This window comes from Diorhabda carinulata, chromosome 5 (genome assembly GCF_026250575.1).
Source record: "Diorhabda carinulata isolate Delta chromosome 5, icDioCari1.1, whole genome shotgun sequence".
Lineage (NCBI taxonomy): Eukaryota > Metazoa > Arthropoda > Insecta > Coleoptera > Chrysomelidae > Diorhabda > Diorhabda carinulata.
The window spans coordinates 23085281-23100859 of NC_079464.1; the positions used below are offsets into that span (position 1 = coordinate 23085281).

Sequence of the window (15579 nt, forward strand, 5' to 3'; positions counted from 1 at the left end):
GGACCAAACTGGTTCCACAAACATTCTTTTTCTCTGTAGGCTTCAACAAACTTCACATTCAAATCATCGCCCCACTTTTACAGTGGCATATCGAACTTTGAATCGCGAAACACAAAACGAAACAAAAGGCACGTGCACTCTCTGGAACTGGAGGCCCAACTGGACTGGAACGCCTCCTGTCATTCACACGATTCAAGTGAGTCACGCCAGTTGAATTTTCGGTGTTGGGGGGAACTGGGCTAGTCTGAAACCTACTCATGAGGCCAGTCAACTGGAGCGACTTTTTTTCACTGGACTGGAGCGTAAGGACGCCACTGCCATCCAGTGGCGTCCTAACTGATAATTCTCCACCATGAACTCCATAAGTTATCTACATCCAATATATTCTACGAAATTGAAAGGAAGATCTTGCAAACAAACCATTTCAGAAATCAATATATCTAACTCCATTTATTTAGGGCTAAAACTACAAACAATTTTTAATTATTCATCAAAGTATCTTTAAGAGTAATTTGTTTTTTGGCTTCTTGGAAAGGTGTTGAAGTCGAAGACTGTACTACAAATTTCTTTTCTTACTTGTAGTTTTTCCATGTCCTTTATAATCTTCCTCCTTTTCAGACTGTCAAATGCTTGTTTAAAATCGATGAATAGCATTTGCATATTAATGTTGTGCTCATAGCTTTTTACAACCACTTGCTTTATAGTATGTATGGCATCTACTGTAGATTTTTTCAGTTTATCATTTATTAAAGTTGTTAGTATTTTGTATACGGTATTAAGCAAACTAATACCTCTATAATTACTACATATGTTGGGATTTCCTCCTTTTAGTATTGGTATAATCAATCTTGGCATTGCTTCTGTTTCCCACACTCTTTCTATGATCTTAACTATCTTGTACTTTAGTTTATCTCCTCCATATTTTATTAGTTCATTCACTATTTCGTCTGGTCCTCCTATTTTATTGTGTTTTGATAAGTGGTGCAGTTATGTCTCATTATCAGATTGTTTATTTCATTTTATAATAACAAGGATGTTTAAACCTCACAATGGATTTATTCATTTTTGTAACAAGTATTTTATATACTATTTTTAAGATAATAAATAAAATTGAGCTAAACTTTTATTTAGTAAGAGTTACAGTGAGGATCAGATTGAACTAATCACACTTAATGAGTTTCCTAATCATAAAACACTCTCTACTACCTACAATATTATATTACCACAGAATGTATTTGTTAATTTTATGAATCTTTAAAAATAAATATTGTACATATTACATTATAGCTTAAAACTTCCTATTTCACCCACACTACTCAATAAAAATCTTTTAAGAAAACAATTTTCTATTGGAACAAGTATTTACAAAATGCTACTAGATAAACATAATTGTCATGTAATATTGGTTGGTCTAGGTCTCAGAATTAGTTTACCACTGTCGTCACAAGACATATTGAAATCTCCTAAAACTTCTCGTGTCCTTGAGGTAATTATTGAAGCTGCAATTACTCTTTTATGTACTCCAAGTAACAATATCACAACTGAAAGTAGAATATTTATTAATGTGATTACTTCAAACAATGATTTTAAATAAAATTACTATAATAGAAGTGAATAACATTTGAAAAAATATGCAGAATTTGAAATTTTAAGTAGCATATTAAGTTTTTAAGCATTATTGAACTTACTTAAAACTATTGTAGACAGAATGAAAAATGGATGATTAGTTAAAGATTGTGATAAAGAGACTATCCGAGTTTCTGGATCAAATATCCATTGACTAGCCCCCGTTGCAACGCACAGGGAAACGCCAAGAAGTACAACTAAAAAGTATTCAATTAAACACAGTTTGACATAATTTTTAGAATACTAACTTCTCCATCTCGTTGTAGAAGGATGTAAACAAGCTATTACTTCAGTCAGACGTCTTTCGAAAGCCTTCAAATCTGCAACAACATCTATTTTATAGGTAAACATAATGTTTCTTTAAGTAGAATGGTAATACCTTCACATGCTGTTTGTTCTAAAGACATTCTTCGGATTTAATTGGAACTCGTCCAATAGTCACTTTATTTTCTAAAATGTTACATTTATTATCGATTCAAGTACTCAAAATCAAACATCTACAATGAAACTTAACCTTACTTTTGAAAATACTGCCAACAAAAATGACAGCTTGTATAAAAATCCCACTGACAGAAAAAAACATTTAACTCTATTATATTTTTCGTAATACTTTCCACTAAAAACCATAGAATAGAAATTATATGAGTTCTTTTGATAAATCATTCACCGTTTATTCTTTATTTCGTATTTTTTTAATGGATATTATTTTTTGACTTTTTCAATGTACATCCTTGTACAATGTACCTTTCAAAGTATTCAGTATGATCCGCAGCTCTAATAAAAAAAGAAGAAGTGGAAGACCCGAGAATCAATTTGCTTAAAAAAGTTCATTAAAATGAGTTATAGTGCTTATTGTATATTAAATATCAGAAAATGCATAATAACAAAATTTTCTCTTTCTTTTCCAAAAAATGGTTACGCAAAAAAAGATTCCGGTAGTAAGTGTCTTTTTCTCAAATATTCACCCTATTTCAATTATGGATTAATTACAAATAAAAAATGATAAATTTTCATAAATTATACTTTTAAGGTATAAGTATGATAGGAGGAACCTTAAAGAAAAAGAAATTAAGTAAATTGGGACCTATCACAGAGAAAAAACTATTACCAGTTGAAGAAGATCCCAATAAATTGGTTTCATATGTTTGTGGTACTAATATTTACAAAACTGGAGAAGATGTAATTTTAAAAGAAAATTCTGAGTATCCAGATTGGTTATGGAGCATAAGGTTAGGCCCTCCCCCCACATTAGAAGAATTGGATCCAGATTCAAAGGAGTATTGGAGAAAAATAAGAAAAATGGGTATGAGAAGAAATAACCAAATGGCAAAATTCAAAAAACTATAAATAAAATGTATAGATATTTTTGTGGGTTTACATTTAATTTAACAAAGAAAGTCCACTATTCATATATATGAACTTAAATAGAAAAATATCATAGTGTCAAGTAATATCTTATTGCCTTGTTGTTTATTTTTTAAATAAAGTAATGTACATTTTTATCTTACTGATTTTCAAACTATTAATGATTTATTTGGACTAAAACAAGCTGAATATTGATTAAAAGCAAAATGCTTTCAAAGAATATAGAGCTTAATTTTTGAAGAAAACAAACTAGTAATAGTTTTTAATAAGATTTGTTGATACAGAATCTAGTGGTTAACACAATGACAATGACTTCCAAGGCAATTTTATTCACTAATTTTAAATCATGAAAAATACTAATTTATATACAAATTTATCACTTAAAGATATAAAAAATGGACTTTTTAAAGAAGTTTTATTTCTCAGTTGAATTATTTAAAAAAAAATAGGGAAATAGGGTCGGGGAAATTATGAGTTATTTTATAGTTGGCAATCAACATGTTAAATTGTTTTTGAAAGGACAGTAATATATTAATAGTCTGTTACTTAATACCATATGAAAAACTATTGTAAGGAAACTGATCAAGGTAATTAGGTCATGGTCATTTGATATGATCCTTTCTACCTAACCAAATCATTACATTATAGCACGGTCTTACACACAGATCTTCAAATGAAGGCAGCAGGGAAGCTCAAATAACGGGTACATTGCCAAATGATGTAACATGACAAATTGGTCTGGGTTTAAACACTGTGCTTTATAGTAAAATGTTGAACAACATAATAATAATTAATGTGCTTCTTCAAAAATTATTATAAGCACAAAATGAGAAACAGACTCAATCAATTCGGACTGCTGTATCAACTCAAAAGATTGAAGAAACATTAACTGAACTTGATAAGACCATTGCTCTTCTGAATGTTACCAAGATGTAATTTGTGCAATATTGGATTGTGTGTATTTAATGGAAGTAGACCTTGCTATTCCTTGTGGAAGAGTCCTTGGGTAGTTATTGTGACTTGGGGTTTCAATATTTTTCGACATTTCAGCTTAGTGACATAAAACTTTAGTGTAAAATCAGCCTGAGAGGGTAAATCAATGATAACTCTTCAATTCTAATTATTATACAACTAAATAAATATCATGGAAGAATTGACGCATGAAAAACGTAATAATCAAATGAACTTGTATATCAAGTTTTGAAATTTACTCCAAAAATTGAAAGCGATAACCACAGAACATACCCTAAGATGTTATGTTCTGTGGCGAAAACTGTGAATAAAATCTCGTTATAGATTGAAGATCCAAACGGATAAGTGATCTATCTGATCATTAATTTCGAAAAGCCCTAAACTGATTTTAGTTAAGTGATCAAGGAAAAAAATTAAGCCACGGTCTTACATGTAACATCGTGAATTAAATTTATATTCTTCTTCACTTAGTTTTTGTGCCCCACCTTGTATGAATTGGTTTTCGTATTCAACATAATTCAGTATATTCCTACTATTATTTTGATTTTCTGCGGTATCGATTGAGCATATTGACGAACAAAATTACAAGGGTTACATAACTTCTCAATTGGAAGCAGCGCGTTGCAACGACCCAGTATTTCATAAACCTATTCAATTAATATCTGTTCCATGTTCTTTGACATTGCTTTGATGTTATTTGTGATTACACTTACCTAATCTAAGCATAACACTGCATAGTCGAAAAATCCACGTTTCCAGGAGGAAATTTCACACTTTTTTAAATAATCAAAATAATGAGGTCTAAAAACCAACAAATAACTCCGTACTCAAAAGCTTACGGAAAAATCATTTGGTTACCCTGCGGCAGCCATTTTTAAATGGGCATCAACTCATTTTGACAGTTCATTAGATTCCCTCATGGCGAGTGACAAACATAAAAGAAGTTTTACTTTATATCAATAAAAAAAACAAGAAGAAGAACCCGGTGTTAATTTTGTACCTCAACTGAAACTACTAGTTTTTTGTAAGTTCAAAACTTCATGTTCAAATGATTAAAAATTTGATCATTCACAACCCATTAAAATATAAGATAAAAAGCGGTTTCCTCGTTTAGTGATTGATGGAGTCATGTAAAAACATGGCGCAATGGGTTGGCTATTTGGTTTCAATTAAATGTGCTGATGATATTGGAACCTTTCAAGGAGAGATTATCTCAGCAAGTGCATCGGCAATAACTTTAACTAAAGTATTTTGTAATGGATTTCCTTGTGATCAAAATGAAATAAAAATCAGGTACAAATAAAACTAACATCTGTGATATATTATTTAAAAGGTTTATCTAGCAATTATTGCTAGTAGTTTCAAGTTTTACTTTCAAAATTATTTTTAATTACTAATTTTTTCAATTTTAGAGCTGATTGTATCTTAGATTTAAAATTAATTGACAAACAAAAGGACAATTTAGAGGAGCCTAGCATTATTACTATAGCAAAACCTATTGCTAAAAGGGTTACAAGGACTCAGAGTACATCAGAAACACATAATACAATTAATAAAAACCCAGAAAGTACAGGAGTACATAATAAATCTAAACCTATTGATATAGAGGTTGGTATTAGTTTATAATTAAATTTATTTTATAAATTATTCCAAACTTAATCCTAAATTAATAAAAAGTTATTGAAAACTGAAAGACTTCGACTCAATAAAACATCTCTAGAATGTATATACAATAATATTTTTCTTGCTGTTTAGCAGAACAGATACCAAAATAATAGATTATTTCTAAAGTATATTTTAATAAACTAATAATTTTAATATTGCTGATTTGAAGTATAGGATAATGGAAGAAATTAACAAAATAACCTCTGAGGTCATATAAACTGTACGAGAATTCTAAAATCGCCTCGTTTATTGTAAAGAAGTGAATGGTATTCATTTTGAACATTTAATTTAATTGTAAAGTACATTAAAAAATACATTCTAAATATTAAGCGACATTATTATTTTCATTTTATGTAAAGCTTTGGGATAGAGACATTATCACAATTTTACTCAGTTATGATTGCAGCAAATTTTAAAAAAACTTCCTATTGCTGAACAGAGGGCTGAAATATTTTTCCAACAACGTGCCACACCACTCCCTTTCTTATTTAAAATTTTTGAGTGGGTGCTTATAATTCAGAGGTGCTGGAGGGGGATAATCTTTTCATACTGTAAATTGTCAATTTAAAAATAAAAATCTATCTGTTTCTGGTTTTTCTCTTTTGGTACATTATAACATCTAAATTGAATTTATTCCATTCATATGGACTTTAAGATTTCCCAAAAATTCTTGTGTACACTATAGCCCAAGAGCCCACGACGGCCAGACCTTCGTTATAAAAACTGAAAATTTCTCTGTGTATGTATCCAACTGAGGTAAGAATGACCACCGACTATTAAGTTCTGATTGTGGTTACTTGGGCAGGTAAAAGGTAGTAAAGTTGTATAAAATAGTACCTAAAATTCTTAAAAGTATAAACTCAAATTTGTTAATATTTTCTTCATTATAATTATATTTTCATTATAGTATGAAAGCTGAATTTTATTAACAGGGTGTTTCTATATTCAATCGATAAATTCTCTATCAAAAAGAGGTCTCAATAAAAAATAAATTAAATGGAGCAATTTATACGCGTTTTCTGGAAGAAATAAATGAATTGTTGGAGAATGTATTGTTAAATCTTAGACAATACATGTGGTTTCAACACGATGGGGCATCTGTTCATTCTATTTGTTGTGAACTACTTACGCTTAATCATTATTTGAAATTAAATGAATAATTTATTAATTTTTAAATTACTTACGTGCTTGCGGACATTTTTTTAGAGATAAATTTCTACAACACCGTTTATTTTAGCTCCATAAAGGGTAATCAAATTTTCAACTAATAATAATCAGGCAATTTAAAACAAAATTAAAAAAGAATTTGCTCCAGTGGCATAAAAATAGAGGAATAAAAGTGACAACTAACCCTGAAACGCCCCACTGGTTAAATTTTTTCAGAGTTTTTTATGTCACCATTTGGGGGAAAAAAATTTAAAGGCGTTCTTGATTTATGGCAAATTTGTGATTTTGATTTAAAATATTGAACACTCTATAACTCAGCAACTAGGCCCCATAAAGATTCATATTCCTTTATCAACATGAATCATTTATTGAGACCTCTTTGTGGTAGAGCATTTATCGATTGAATATAGAAACACCCTGTTAATAAAATTCAGCTTTCATACTATAATGAAAATATAATGAAGAAAATATTAACAAATTTGAGTTTATACTTTTAAGAATTTTAGGAACTATTTTATACAACTTTACTACCTTTTACCTGCCGTCGTGGGCTCTTGCTCTACTAGGGATATTTCAAAGAATCCATTTCCACAAAACATAAATAATAATTTTTTGTGCTAATTTGAATAATTAATATAAATGTTTACATACAAATTTTCAGCGATTTACTCAATGAAATATACCGTAAATAATAATATTCATATATAATCCTGTCTGGACACATTAAAAATCCACCTAGGATGATTGTTACGCATTGTACCATAAAATGCATATTGTTGGAATTCATCTTATGTGTTTGTAATCTAAAACACTGTGTCGAAAACTTGAAAAAAAAAAGAGTGATTTTTGCAATTTAATTATTGAAATATTTTTTTAATCATTATAAAAAAATAGTTCACACACATGTATTAATAGATTCTTTTTGATTTTTTGTTCTCGGCCGATTAAAAAAAAAATAATTTTTAAGTAATATTTGACAAGAAAGACTATCGTATAAAAAAAGTGGCAATTGAAATTATCGCTGCAGGTTCCCACACCATGCTTTTCTCGCCATATTCTTTTGGTACATTTTTTTGTGAAATTGATGGTTAAGTTTCCAAGACATCATTTTTTATTAATACTAGAAATAAATGTAGTTGGAATGTCTATAATAAAATTGTCATCAGTATTAAAATCTTTAGAACTTGTAATAAGCTCTGATTTAGTCTGTAACAATTGGATTAAAAGCCGGGTTTAATACCGTTTATTTCAAAGTTTTATATTTTAAGAGACTATCATAATTGGGAGGTCTTATCAGTCATAATTGCCAGGGTCATACGTATGCAATCTCCTTGAACGCACTCATTCTATTTCATAAAGGCTCTCCAGAGGCGGAGAGTTCTTCAAGGGTCTTTGGTGTTGAAGCAAGGCTCTTCTACTAGCTCTTCCAAGAGCTTCACAGTTGCAAAAAATATGTATTGTAGTTTTCCCCTCTATTCAAGAATCAACAGTACAGATCTTCAAACTTGTATGTCTTGATCTGTGATAACCGGCTTCCATTTGCTCTGTGGTTAGGCTTTCTAGTCCCTCTACTGCCCCCCTCTAGTTAGCTGCAGTATCATCCCCACTGAGTCTGAGAATTTTGATATGATAGCTTCTTAGATTCCCATACCTTAAGATCTTCCTCGATCCATTAATAAAAGATTCCCAATGCATTGTTCTAAACTATCAACTGACTTGTGATATTTTTTGGAGTATTGTATACATATGAGAAATTCTTGGGTGCAATATTTGAAATGGTTTTCTCCTGACTAAAATACATTTTTACTTGCAGGTAAAGCCATCAAATGAACCAACAAACAATTCTTTTAAAAATAATACCCCAAACAAAAAAGAAAAAATCAATAGAAAATGGATGAAAGGTTGGAAAGATGAAGAATGTTTTGGTATGTCAATGGAACAGAGCAATATCAGTAAAGATTTTGATTTTGAGAAAAATTTAGCCCTTTTCAATAAACAAGCTATTTGGGAGGAAATTAATGCTCATAAACCAGATGTTGTGAAACATCTTTATAATAGAAAGCCTACAAAATATAGGTATGTGGTATGTATTTGTATTTATAACTTAGCAAAGTAAGTAAGTTTCTTAAGTGGACTTCATTAGTAAATTCATATATCTCAAGTTAACGGTTTTTGTAGAAACTTGAAAAAACTGAAATCTTCATGGTTTTTAATTATCTTTTGTCTGGAGCGACCAAAAAAAAACAAACCCCATCGCATTCCCCTATATTAACAGAAAATTTGCACTTTTCTATTTATATCTCATCACAAGTGATGCAGGAAATATTTTTAAAAAAGCGAATTTCTTCATGAACCTCTTTTATTTTTTATAAAACTGCATAATAAAATCATTTTACTATAAATCTGTTAAAACTACATAATTCAGATTTTGACATAAATTTAAAACTGTAACAACTTTGTATGATTTTGCTAATTTGAAATTGAATCTACTTTTCACTTGTTAAATAAATAAATTTTTCCACTTGTTATTTGCCAGGGATAATAATACATGAACTTCTGAAGCCAAGTAGTATTTGCAAAAAAATTTGGTCAAATAGGAAAAAATTGTACACCGTAAATATTTTGGACAAACAATGTTTTCAGGTAATATACACCTTTTGGAAAATCGGAATTTGATAAATTTAATTACTAGACGAGAAGTTTTCACATTTTACAAATTTCTAATATTTAACCCACCAGACCATTTTGACAGTTCTAAGATGATTTGGAATATAATATGTACATGTGAAAATATTGAAAACCAAATTTCCTAAAAATTGTGAATATTCATATACATTCATATTCATTAGAACTTATTGCTATATTTAACATGCTTTTATTAGCCTTACCTGTATTTGGTAATTGCGTTGGTTAGTCGAGCGGGCTAAAGCGTTTTCTATTTACATCGAAACAAATTTTATAACTGTCTGCTACCTGTTTGAGATTTAATATACTACCTGCATCAGTATTACTTTAGAATTTAACACCTTAATTTTATTATGTTGTTCGAGAACAATTCGTGCACCTTCTGTTTGAGATTTGCAATACTAATAACTAGAAAAAAATTTTATTTTTGACATTAAACCGAACTAAAAAGTGGAAAATATAGAAACTAAAAAACACGCTTTTAAAGCAAATCAAACTATTTTTTTTTTTTAAATAGGTTTAAAACAATAATGATTGAAAAATACTAGTATTATTGTGAAAAAAGAGTGGAGCGCTATGTTCCATATTTCTCAAACATCGAGCGCCCGACGTTTTTTTCACAATAATACTAGTATTTTTCATTCATTATTGTTTTGAGCTTATATTAAAAAAATATTCCCAACATTTTAATTTGATGTTCTTGAAACTATATTTATATATTTTGATAAAGATTAAAAGTAGTCGAAACGTCGTCAAATTTTATTTTTAAATGTCATTTGACAGAGAATAGAAAGATGCATCTCTAGATAATTGATACAAAAATATTGAAATCGATGATCTATGTTTATAAATTTTCAAAAAAATAAATGTATTATCGTTGTCATTTTTGACTTAGGCGGTGTTAGAACTCAAGAGATGATTCGTAGTATATCTATTTATCAAATATTTCAGACATGATGAAAACGTTATAACGACATGTCCGGCTTCATACAGACAAATAACAGTACCGAAACAAGATTTTTGTGAATATGTAACTGATGATGGTTTGATTATACCCAGTATATCCAGGGCATTAAGAAGACGGTTGTGGGAAGTTGCCGAAAGAGTTGGTCTTACATGGGAAAAGAGGATAGACTTGATAGGAAGGGCAGCTTGCGAAATATCTATACAACTTTTGGGCGGCGGACATAGATTAAATCCACGTAACACACATCAGTGGCCCACTGTTGTTTTGTTATGCGGACCTCATAAGTAAGTTTTTTTACACCTATTGTCTCGGTATATGTGTATTTATTATCCAAGTTATTTCCTCAGGATTACATAACCTTGATTCCATGTTTTCTACTATTCTTAGATTCTTAGGATGTCCTTGTACATGGTGCGGCAGTCAATCATACATTTTTGATATGGCTGTGGATACGTAGAAAGTGAGCGGGGCGAGTTGTCATTATTGCCGTTCTATTCCCCACCTCAAAAAGTTTCAGTCACCATGTAACAGTGGTCAAAACAACGAGCGTTTGTTTTATGAGCGTTTTATTAAATCGGGTTATGGATGACAAATTTTGAAAATATCGGTAAAACAACTAGCAAAGGAAGTGGAAATACGGGATCCGTTCGACCTCCTGAGAATGTTGAACGCATGAAGGTTGCTGTAGGAAGAAGCCTGTGAAGGTCGGCGCGACGGCAGAGTGGAAGCAGGCGGTTTGTTACGGTGAACGTAAAGAGGTATTCGGAAATGTTAATACATTCCTCAACTTCGTTAAAAAGCAGTGAATGATGAAACCTTATTCTAAAAAGACGTAACCACAAACAACACAGCCCTTGTGAGCATTATTATTGTTAATTAGATTGGCCTCCCTATTTGCCCAACCTCACACCATGTGATTTTTTCTTGTGAGGATTCCATAAAAGTAAAATGTACGCAGAACAACCGCGTACAGTTGAAGAACTTAAGGAAAGGATCCGATTGGAAATCCTGATAATTCTTCAGCGCATGCATAATGAAGTGATGGACAATTTCAGAATTAGCAAGAATCAACAAAAATTAGAAAGGAAGCCAACTGACTGGCCTTATATTTAAACGTTGATTAGTTACAATCACATTTTATCTAAGCTCTTTAATACACAATAAGATCATAATAATGAAATGTATCCGTTTATTTTTCACGGCCATTTCATAGAATTGACCGCCACACCTTGTATATTGTAACTATATTCATCCAACAACTCATAATTCTAATAAATGATAATGTTTTCAACTTCTTTTTTAAAAGCCTTAAAGATAATCTGCTCTGCAGTCTTACAATTCCCGAAGGTAATATTTTGGTAAATTGTCTAACACCATATTATTTTATAAATCTCTAAATTAAAAGTTATCCTATCGCAGGATTGTCTGAATGCATTAAAGTGTATCTTCATTCTTTCACCCCATCTTAAATTTGATGTTTCCCACTAGCAGAGCCAGCATTATTAAAAGGATATTTTTATTTACCATTAATATTTCTTATCCATGTAAGGGTGGTTATTATATTATGCCGTTGCCTTTTATTAATAGTAATTATTGTTATGTATATTTCATAATTATTCACACTGTCACTGAAAGTTTTGGTAATCCTAAGTTTTGCTGACCGCCCAAATTTCATATCAGCAATTAGTGCAGTCATTGAAGCGTTATTGATCTGAATTTTTTTACTGTGAACCGATTTGCATGAAATTTTGGAATTAGGTTCATCTTACCCTTAACTTCAAAAGAGAAAATGATCTGAACTCCGCACCCACCCTGGGTTGCCACCTCTTTCAAAATAATGTTCCATAAAGTTTTTCAAAAAACCCAATACTTTTCAAGTTATTGGCAATTGAAAATTCGGAATTTTTTCACGTTTTTCATCGGTTTTTTCAATATCTCCAATAATATGCATTTTAACGAAAATATTATGAAGAAAAAATTGTAAAAAGTAAAAAACTGCACAGATCGGTTTTTTATAAAGTGTTCTAAGTGCAATATCAAGCGAGATATTAAAGATCAAAGCCGTTTTTGATTTTGTCTGAAATTTAATCGATGTATTCTATGCCACCTAGCGGGGAGCAGATACATTATATGCATTCTAATGAAATAGGGTTTTGTAGTGCTTGAAATAATTATGTTAGAGAACACTTTACAATTTCACCACTTAATATTAAACACGTTTTCTAGCGATAAAATGGCTCAATGTCAATTTTTCCATTAAGGGGTTGTTTACACCCGTTAAAAATAATAGGCGGAGCTCAGATCATTTTCACTTGTGAAATTAAGGGTAAGATGATAATTCCAAAATTTCATGCAAATCGCTTCACAGTAAAAAAATTCTGAGGTAAGACTCTATTTTTCGCTTCAACGACTGCTCTAAATTTAATACTTATGTGATTAGATATGTAAAGTTGTGATCTTATTAACTGGCTCTTGTTTAGTTTCGACCTTTCAAGTGTCAAGTGCCAAAAAAACGAAAAAAATTTTTTATTGTTGCTCTTTAAACAAATTTTCAAAAAAGTTCAGAACATACCTATATATTTAATCACATTTTATTTTTCCCAGACAAGGAGCTATTGGAGTAAACACTGCCAGACAACTAGCAAGTCATGGTGTAGAGACTATAGTGTTCACAGTATCCATGGATGCAGCAATATTGAAAAAAGAAATTTCCCTGTACATGTTAACAAAGAATAGAGTACTGAATAACGTTTCTGATTTACCAACTGTTTCGGATTTAATAATTGTGGCACTTTGTGAAGATACTGATAATCCCAAGCATTATCCCTTACTGTCTGATTGGGTAAACAAAAATAAGGCCCCCATTTTAGCATTGGATCCTCCTCCTACTGGAACTCCGGGTATAACTCCGAAATTCTCATTGCTACCAGTATTACCCTTACCACATTCATCCAATAATGGAAAATTATATTTATGTAATTTGGGTTTCCCCGTTGATATATTCAACGAAGTCGGGATAAAATATAAATCTCCTTTTGGACCTAAATTTGTAATACCTTTACACCCAAAGGAAGATTAAAACATACTAAGCATAATTATTGGTATAATGATAAAAAGTCTAAATATATTTTGAAAAGAGCTTTTTTATTAATTTTTCAAGATATTTATAAGAGAAACGTTTGCTGTAAGCGACTCTTCCAATAAATCATGATTATTATTGATTTTCATATGATTGACTGTATTTTTATAAATTTGACTTGAATTTCATCGAATTGAACTTTGTCATTGTTATAATAAAAATTAATTTAAAAAAGTATCTTTTTCTATTACCTTAACTTTCTGATGAACGAACAAAAATTACAATGAACTTGAAAAATGATTGAATAAGCGCAGTATGGCGAAAAAAGCTAGAATAGTCTAGAAACAATGCAATCTAAATTTGACTAGGGCAGCATAATGAAGGTAACAGTACACTAACAGGATGTAAGATTAATTTGAAAAATACGAAAATAAGAAAGTATATATAGGAGTAGTTTTATGAAAAGAAGATGGGTCATTTTAAAATCCGTTGCAGAAAATCATGACAATAAATCTAGATTTTAAAAAAATTGATTACGGTTAATTTGGATGTATAGGTATTTATGTTATGTGGATAACATTATAAGATATAACTATAACTACTAGATCAGGGTCCAAAAAATAACAACTCTGTTACCATAATATACTTACTAGCAGTTAAGCAACAAAAACATTTTGTTATTCTTTTTTGGAATCAATATTGAATAAGTCTTTATTCTCACATTTCACATGAAAAATCAAAGTATTTTTTATTCCTATCAGAGGTACTGGAAGAATATTTGGATGATCTCTATTTAGAAGCACGTAACCAAATTTATTTCCAACAAGATGGAGCTCCTCCCCAACAGGAACACGAAGTCAGAATATTGTTGGAAAGACTTTTTCAAGATATGTGGATTGCTACAAATGGTCCTACACGTTGGCCCCCTAGATCTCCTGATATAATCCTCTAGACTTTTACTTTTGGGGTTATGTCAAGAACGAGGTCTATAAAAGAAGATATACGTGTCCTAAAGAATACTTGAAAATGTATTTAAGGAAACGGAGATATTTTTGCACATTTAATCTAGTTTGTTTTATACTGTAATAAAATATTTAGATTATACTTGAGTTTAATCCCAGCCAATAAATTATAGTTAATTTGCTTGTGAAGTTAAGTGTAATTTTGAGCTAAATAACGTTTTTAAAAACATATTTTCGGCCATCGAAAATATAATTCCCATGTGCCGCAAACTTACGTGGACAAACTGTATATTAATAATTATTTTTTTTTTCATACTTTCGGCTAAATAAATCGACGCTCACCGAGTGAATTTTGTTCCTCTAATTCAAGGGTCTCCAAACTACGGCCCGCGGACAGATTAAATTTTGTTTACTGAAGTATTCTAATTTTATGTTGAATAATTATTAATATGACATCTACATTGTGGCCTTTACAATCCTATTATCTTCTAAATAAACATTATTAATTATGTGGTCCGTACAACCACTATATTTCATTACTACTTACATCATTTAATTCAATATTGTGAGCCTCATGGTGCGCAATCGTTTAACCCATGCACTGTTTCTGTCCTCGTTTTTGGTCGACACAATGCGCTCTTCCCACGCGCTAACTGCCGATTTTCGTCTTTTTTTATTTTTGAACTCTGTCATTTTAACATAATCGGGGGGTTTGATCTTCATTAAACGTTTAATTAGATTACCGATATAACTAAATGAATCGGGCAGATTGTTCAACATATAATTAAGTTTCCATTTTCCGACACTTTCGCACCTGCGCTTTTTAAGTCGTTTACACATTTTTCATAGTCATGAAAAAATGTCGCGGAGTCACTAAAGTTTTTCGATCGTATTCTTTCTAATTTATTTCGACAAATAATTTGCAATGTCCATGATTCTTTCAAATATATATTATCAAATTTTTTAATTATATCATATGCAGGTGTTTCTTCACAAACAAATTTAAATTGTTCATTCGAAATAGCACTATATATATAGTTCATAGCTTTTAAATTATTTTCATCCGAAATTTCTTCATCATTTACCATTTT

General features: G+C 30.5%; 3 protein-coding genes across 6 annotated transcripts; 2 read left to right on the forward strand and 1 right to left on the reverse strand.

The window, feature by feature from the left end:
• Positions 1-1328: 1328 nt before the first annotated feature.
• Positions 1329-4786, reverse strand: LOC130893621 (nuclear envelope phosphatase-regulatory subunit 1-like). Of its 4 annotated transcripts, none has more exons than XM_057799857.1 (5): positions 4677-4786; positions 2006-2076; positions 1875-1958; positions 1689-1823; positions 1329-1541 (listed from the first exon to the last, which is right to left on the reverse strand). In XM_057799857.1, the coding sequence occupies exons 2-5, from the start codon at positions 2031-2033 to the stop codon at positions 1393-1395; spliced, it is 396 nt and encodes a 131-aa protein (XP_057655840.1). In that variant the 5' UTR covers positions 2034-2076; positions 4677-4786; the 3' UTR covers positions 1329-1392. The 4 variants fall into 4 exon arrangements, with proteins under 4 accessions (XP_057655840.1, XP_057655842.1, XP_057655841.1 ...); XM_057799859.1 differs by having other exon boundaries at positions 1875-1946; positions 4677-4692; XM_057799858.1 differs by lacking the exon at positions 4677-4786 and having other exon boundaries at positions 1875-1946; positions 2006-2274.
• On the forward strand, positions 2396-5500 carry LOC130893619 (39S ribosomal protein L54, mitochondrial). Its single transcript, XM_057799854.1, has 2 exons — positions 2396-2564; positions 2657-5500. The coding sequence occupies exons 1-2, from the start codon at positions 2462-2464 to the stop codon at positions 2971-2973; spliced, it is 420 nt and encodes a 139-aa protein (XP_057655837.1). The 5' UTR covers positions 2396-2461; the 3' UTR covers positions 2974-5500.
• LOC130893611 (enhancer of mRNA-decapping protein 3) lies at positions 4834-14521 on the forward strand. The gene is made up of 5 exons (XM_057799843.1): positions 4834-5256; positions 5376-5571; positions 8609-8871; positions 10432-10731; positions 13052-14521. Exons 1-5 carry the CDS (start codon positions 5084-5086, stop codon positions 13524-13526), a joined length of 1407 nt encoding a protein of 468 aa, XP_057655826.1. The 5' UTR covers positions 4834-5083; the 3' UTR covers positions 13527-14521.
• The last annotated feature ends 1058 nt before the right edge of the window (positions 14522-15579 follow it).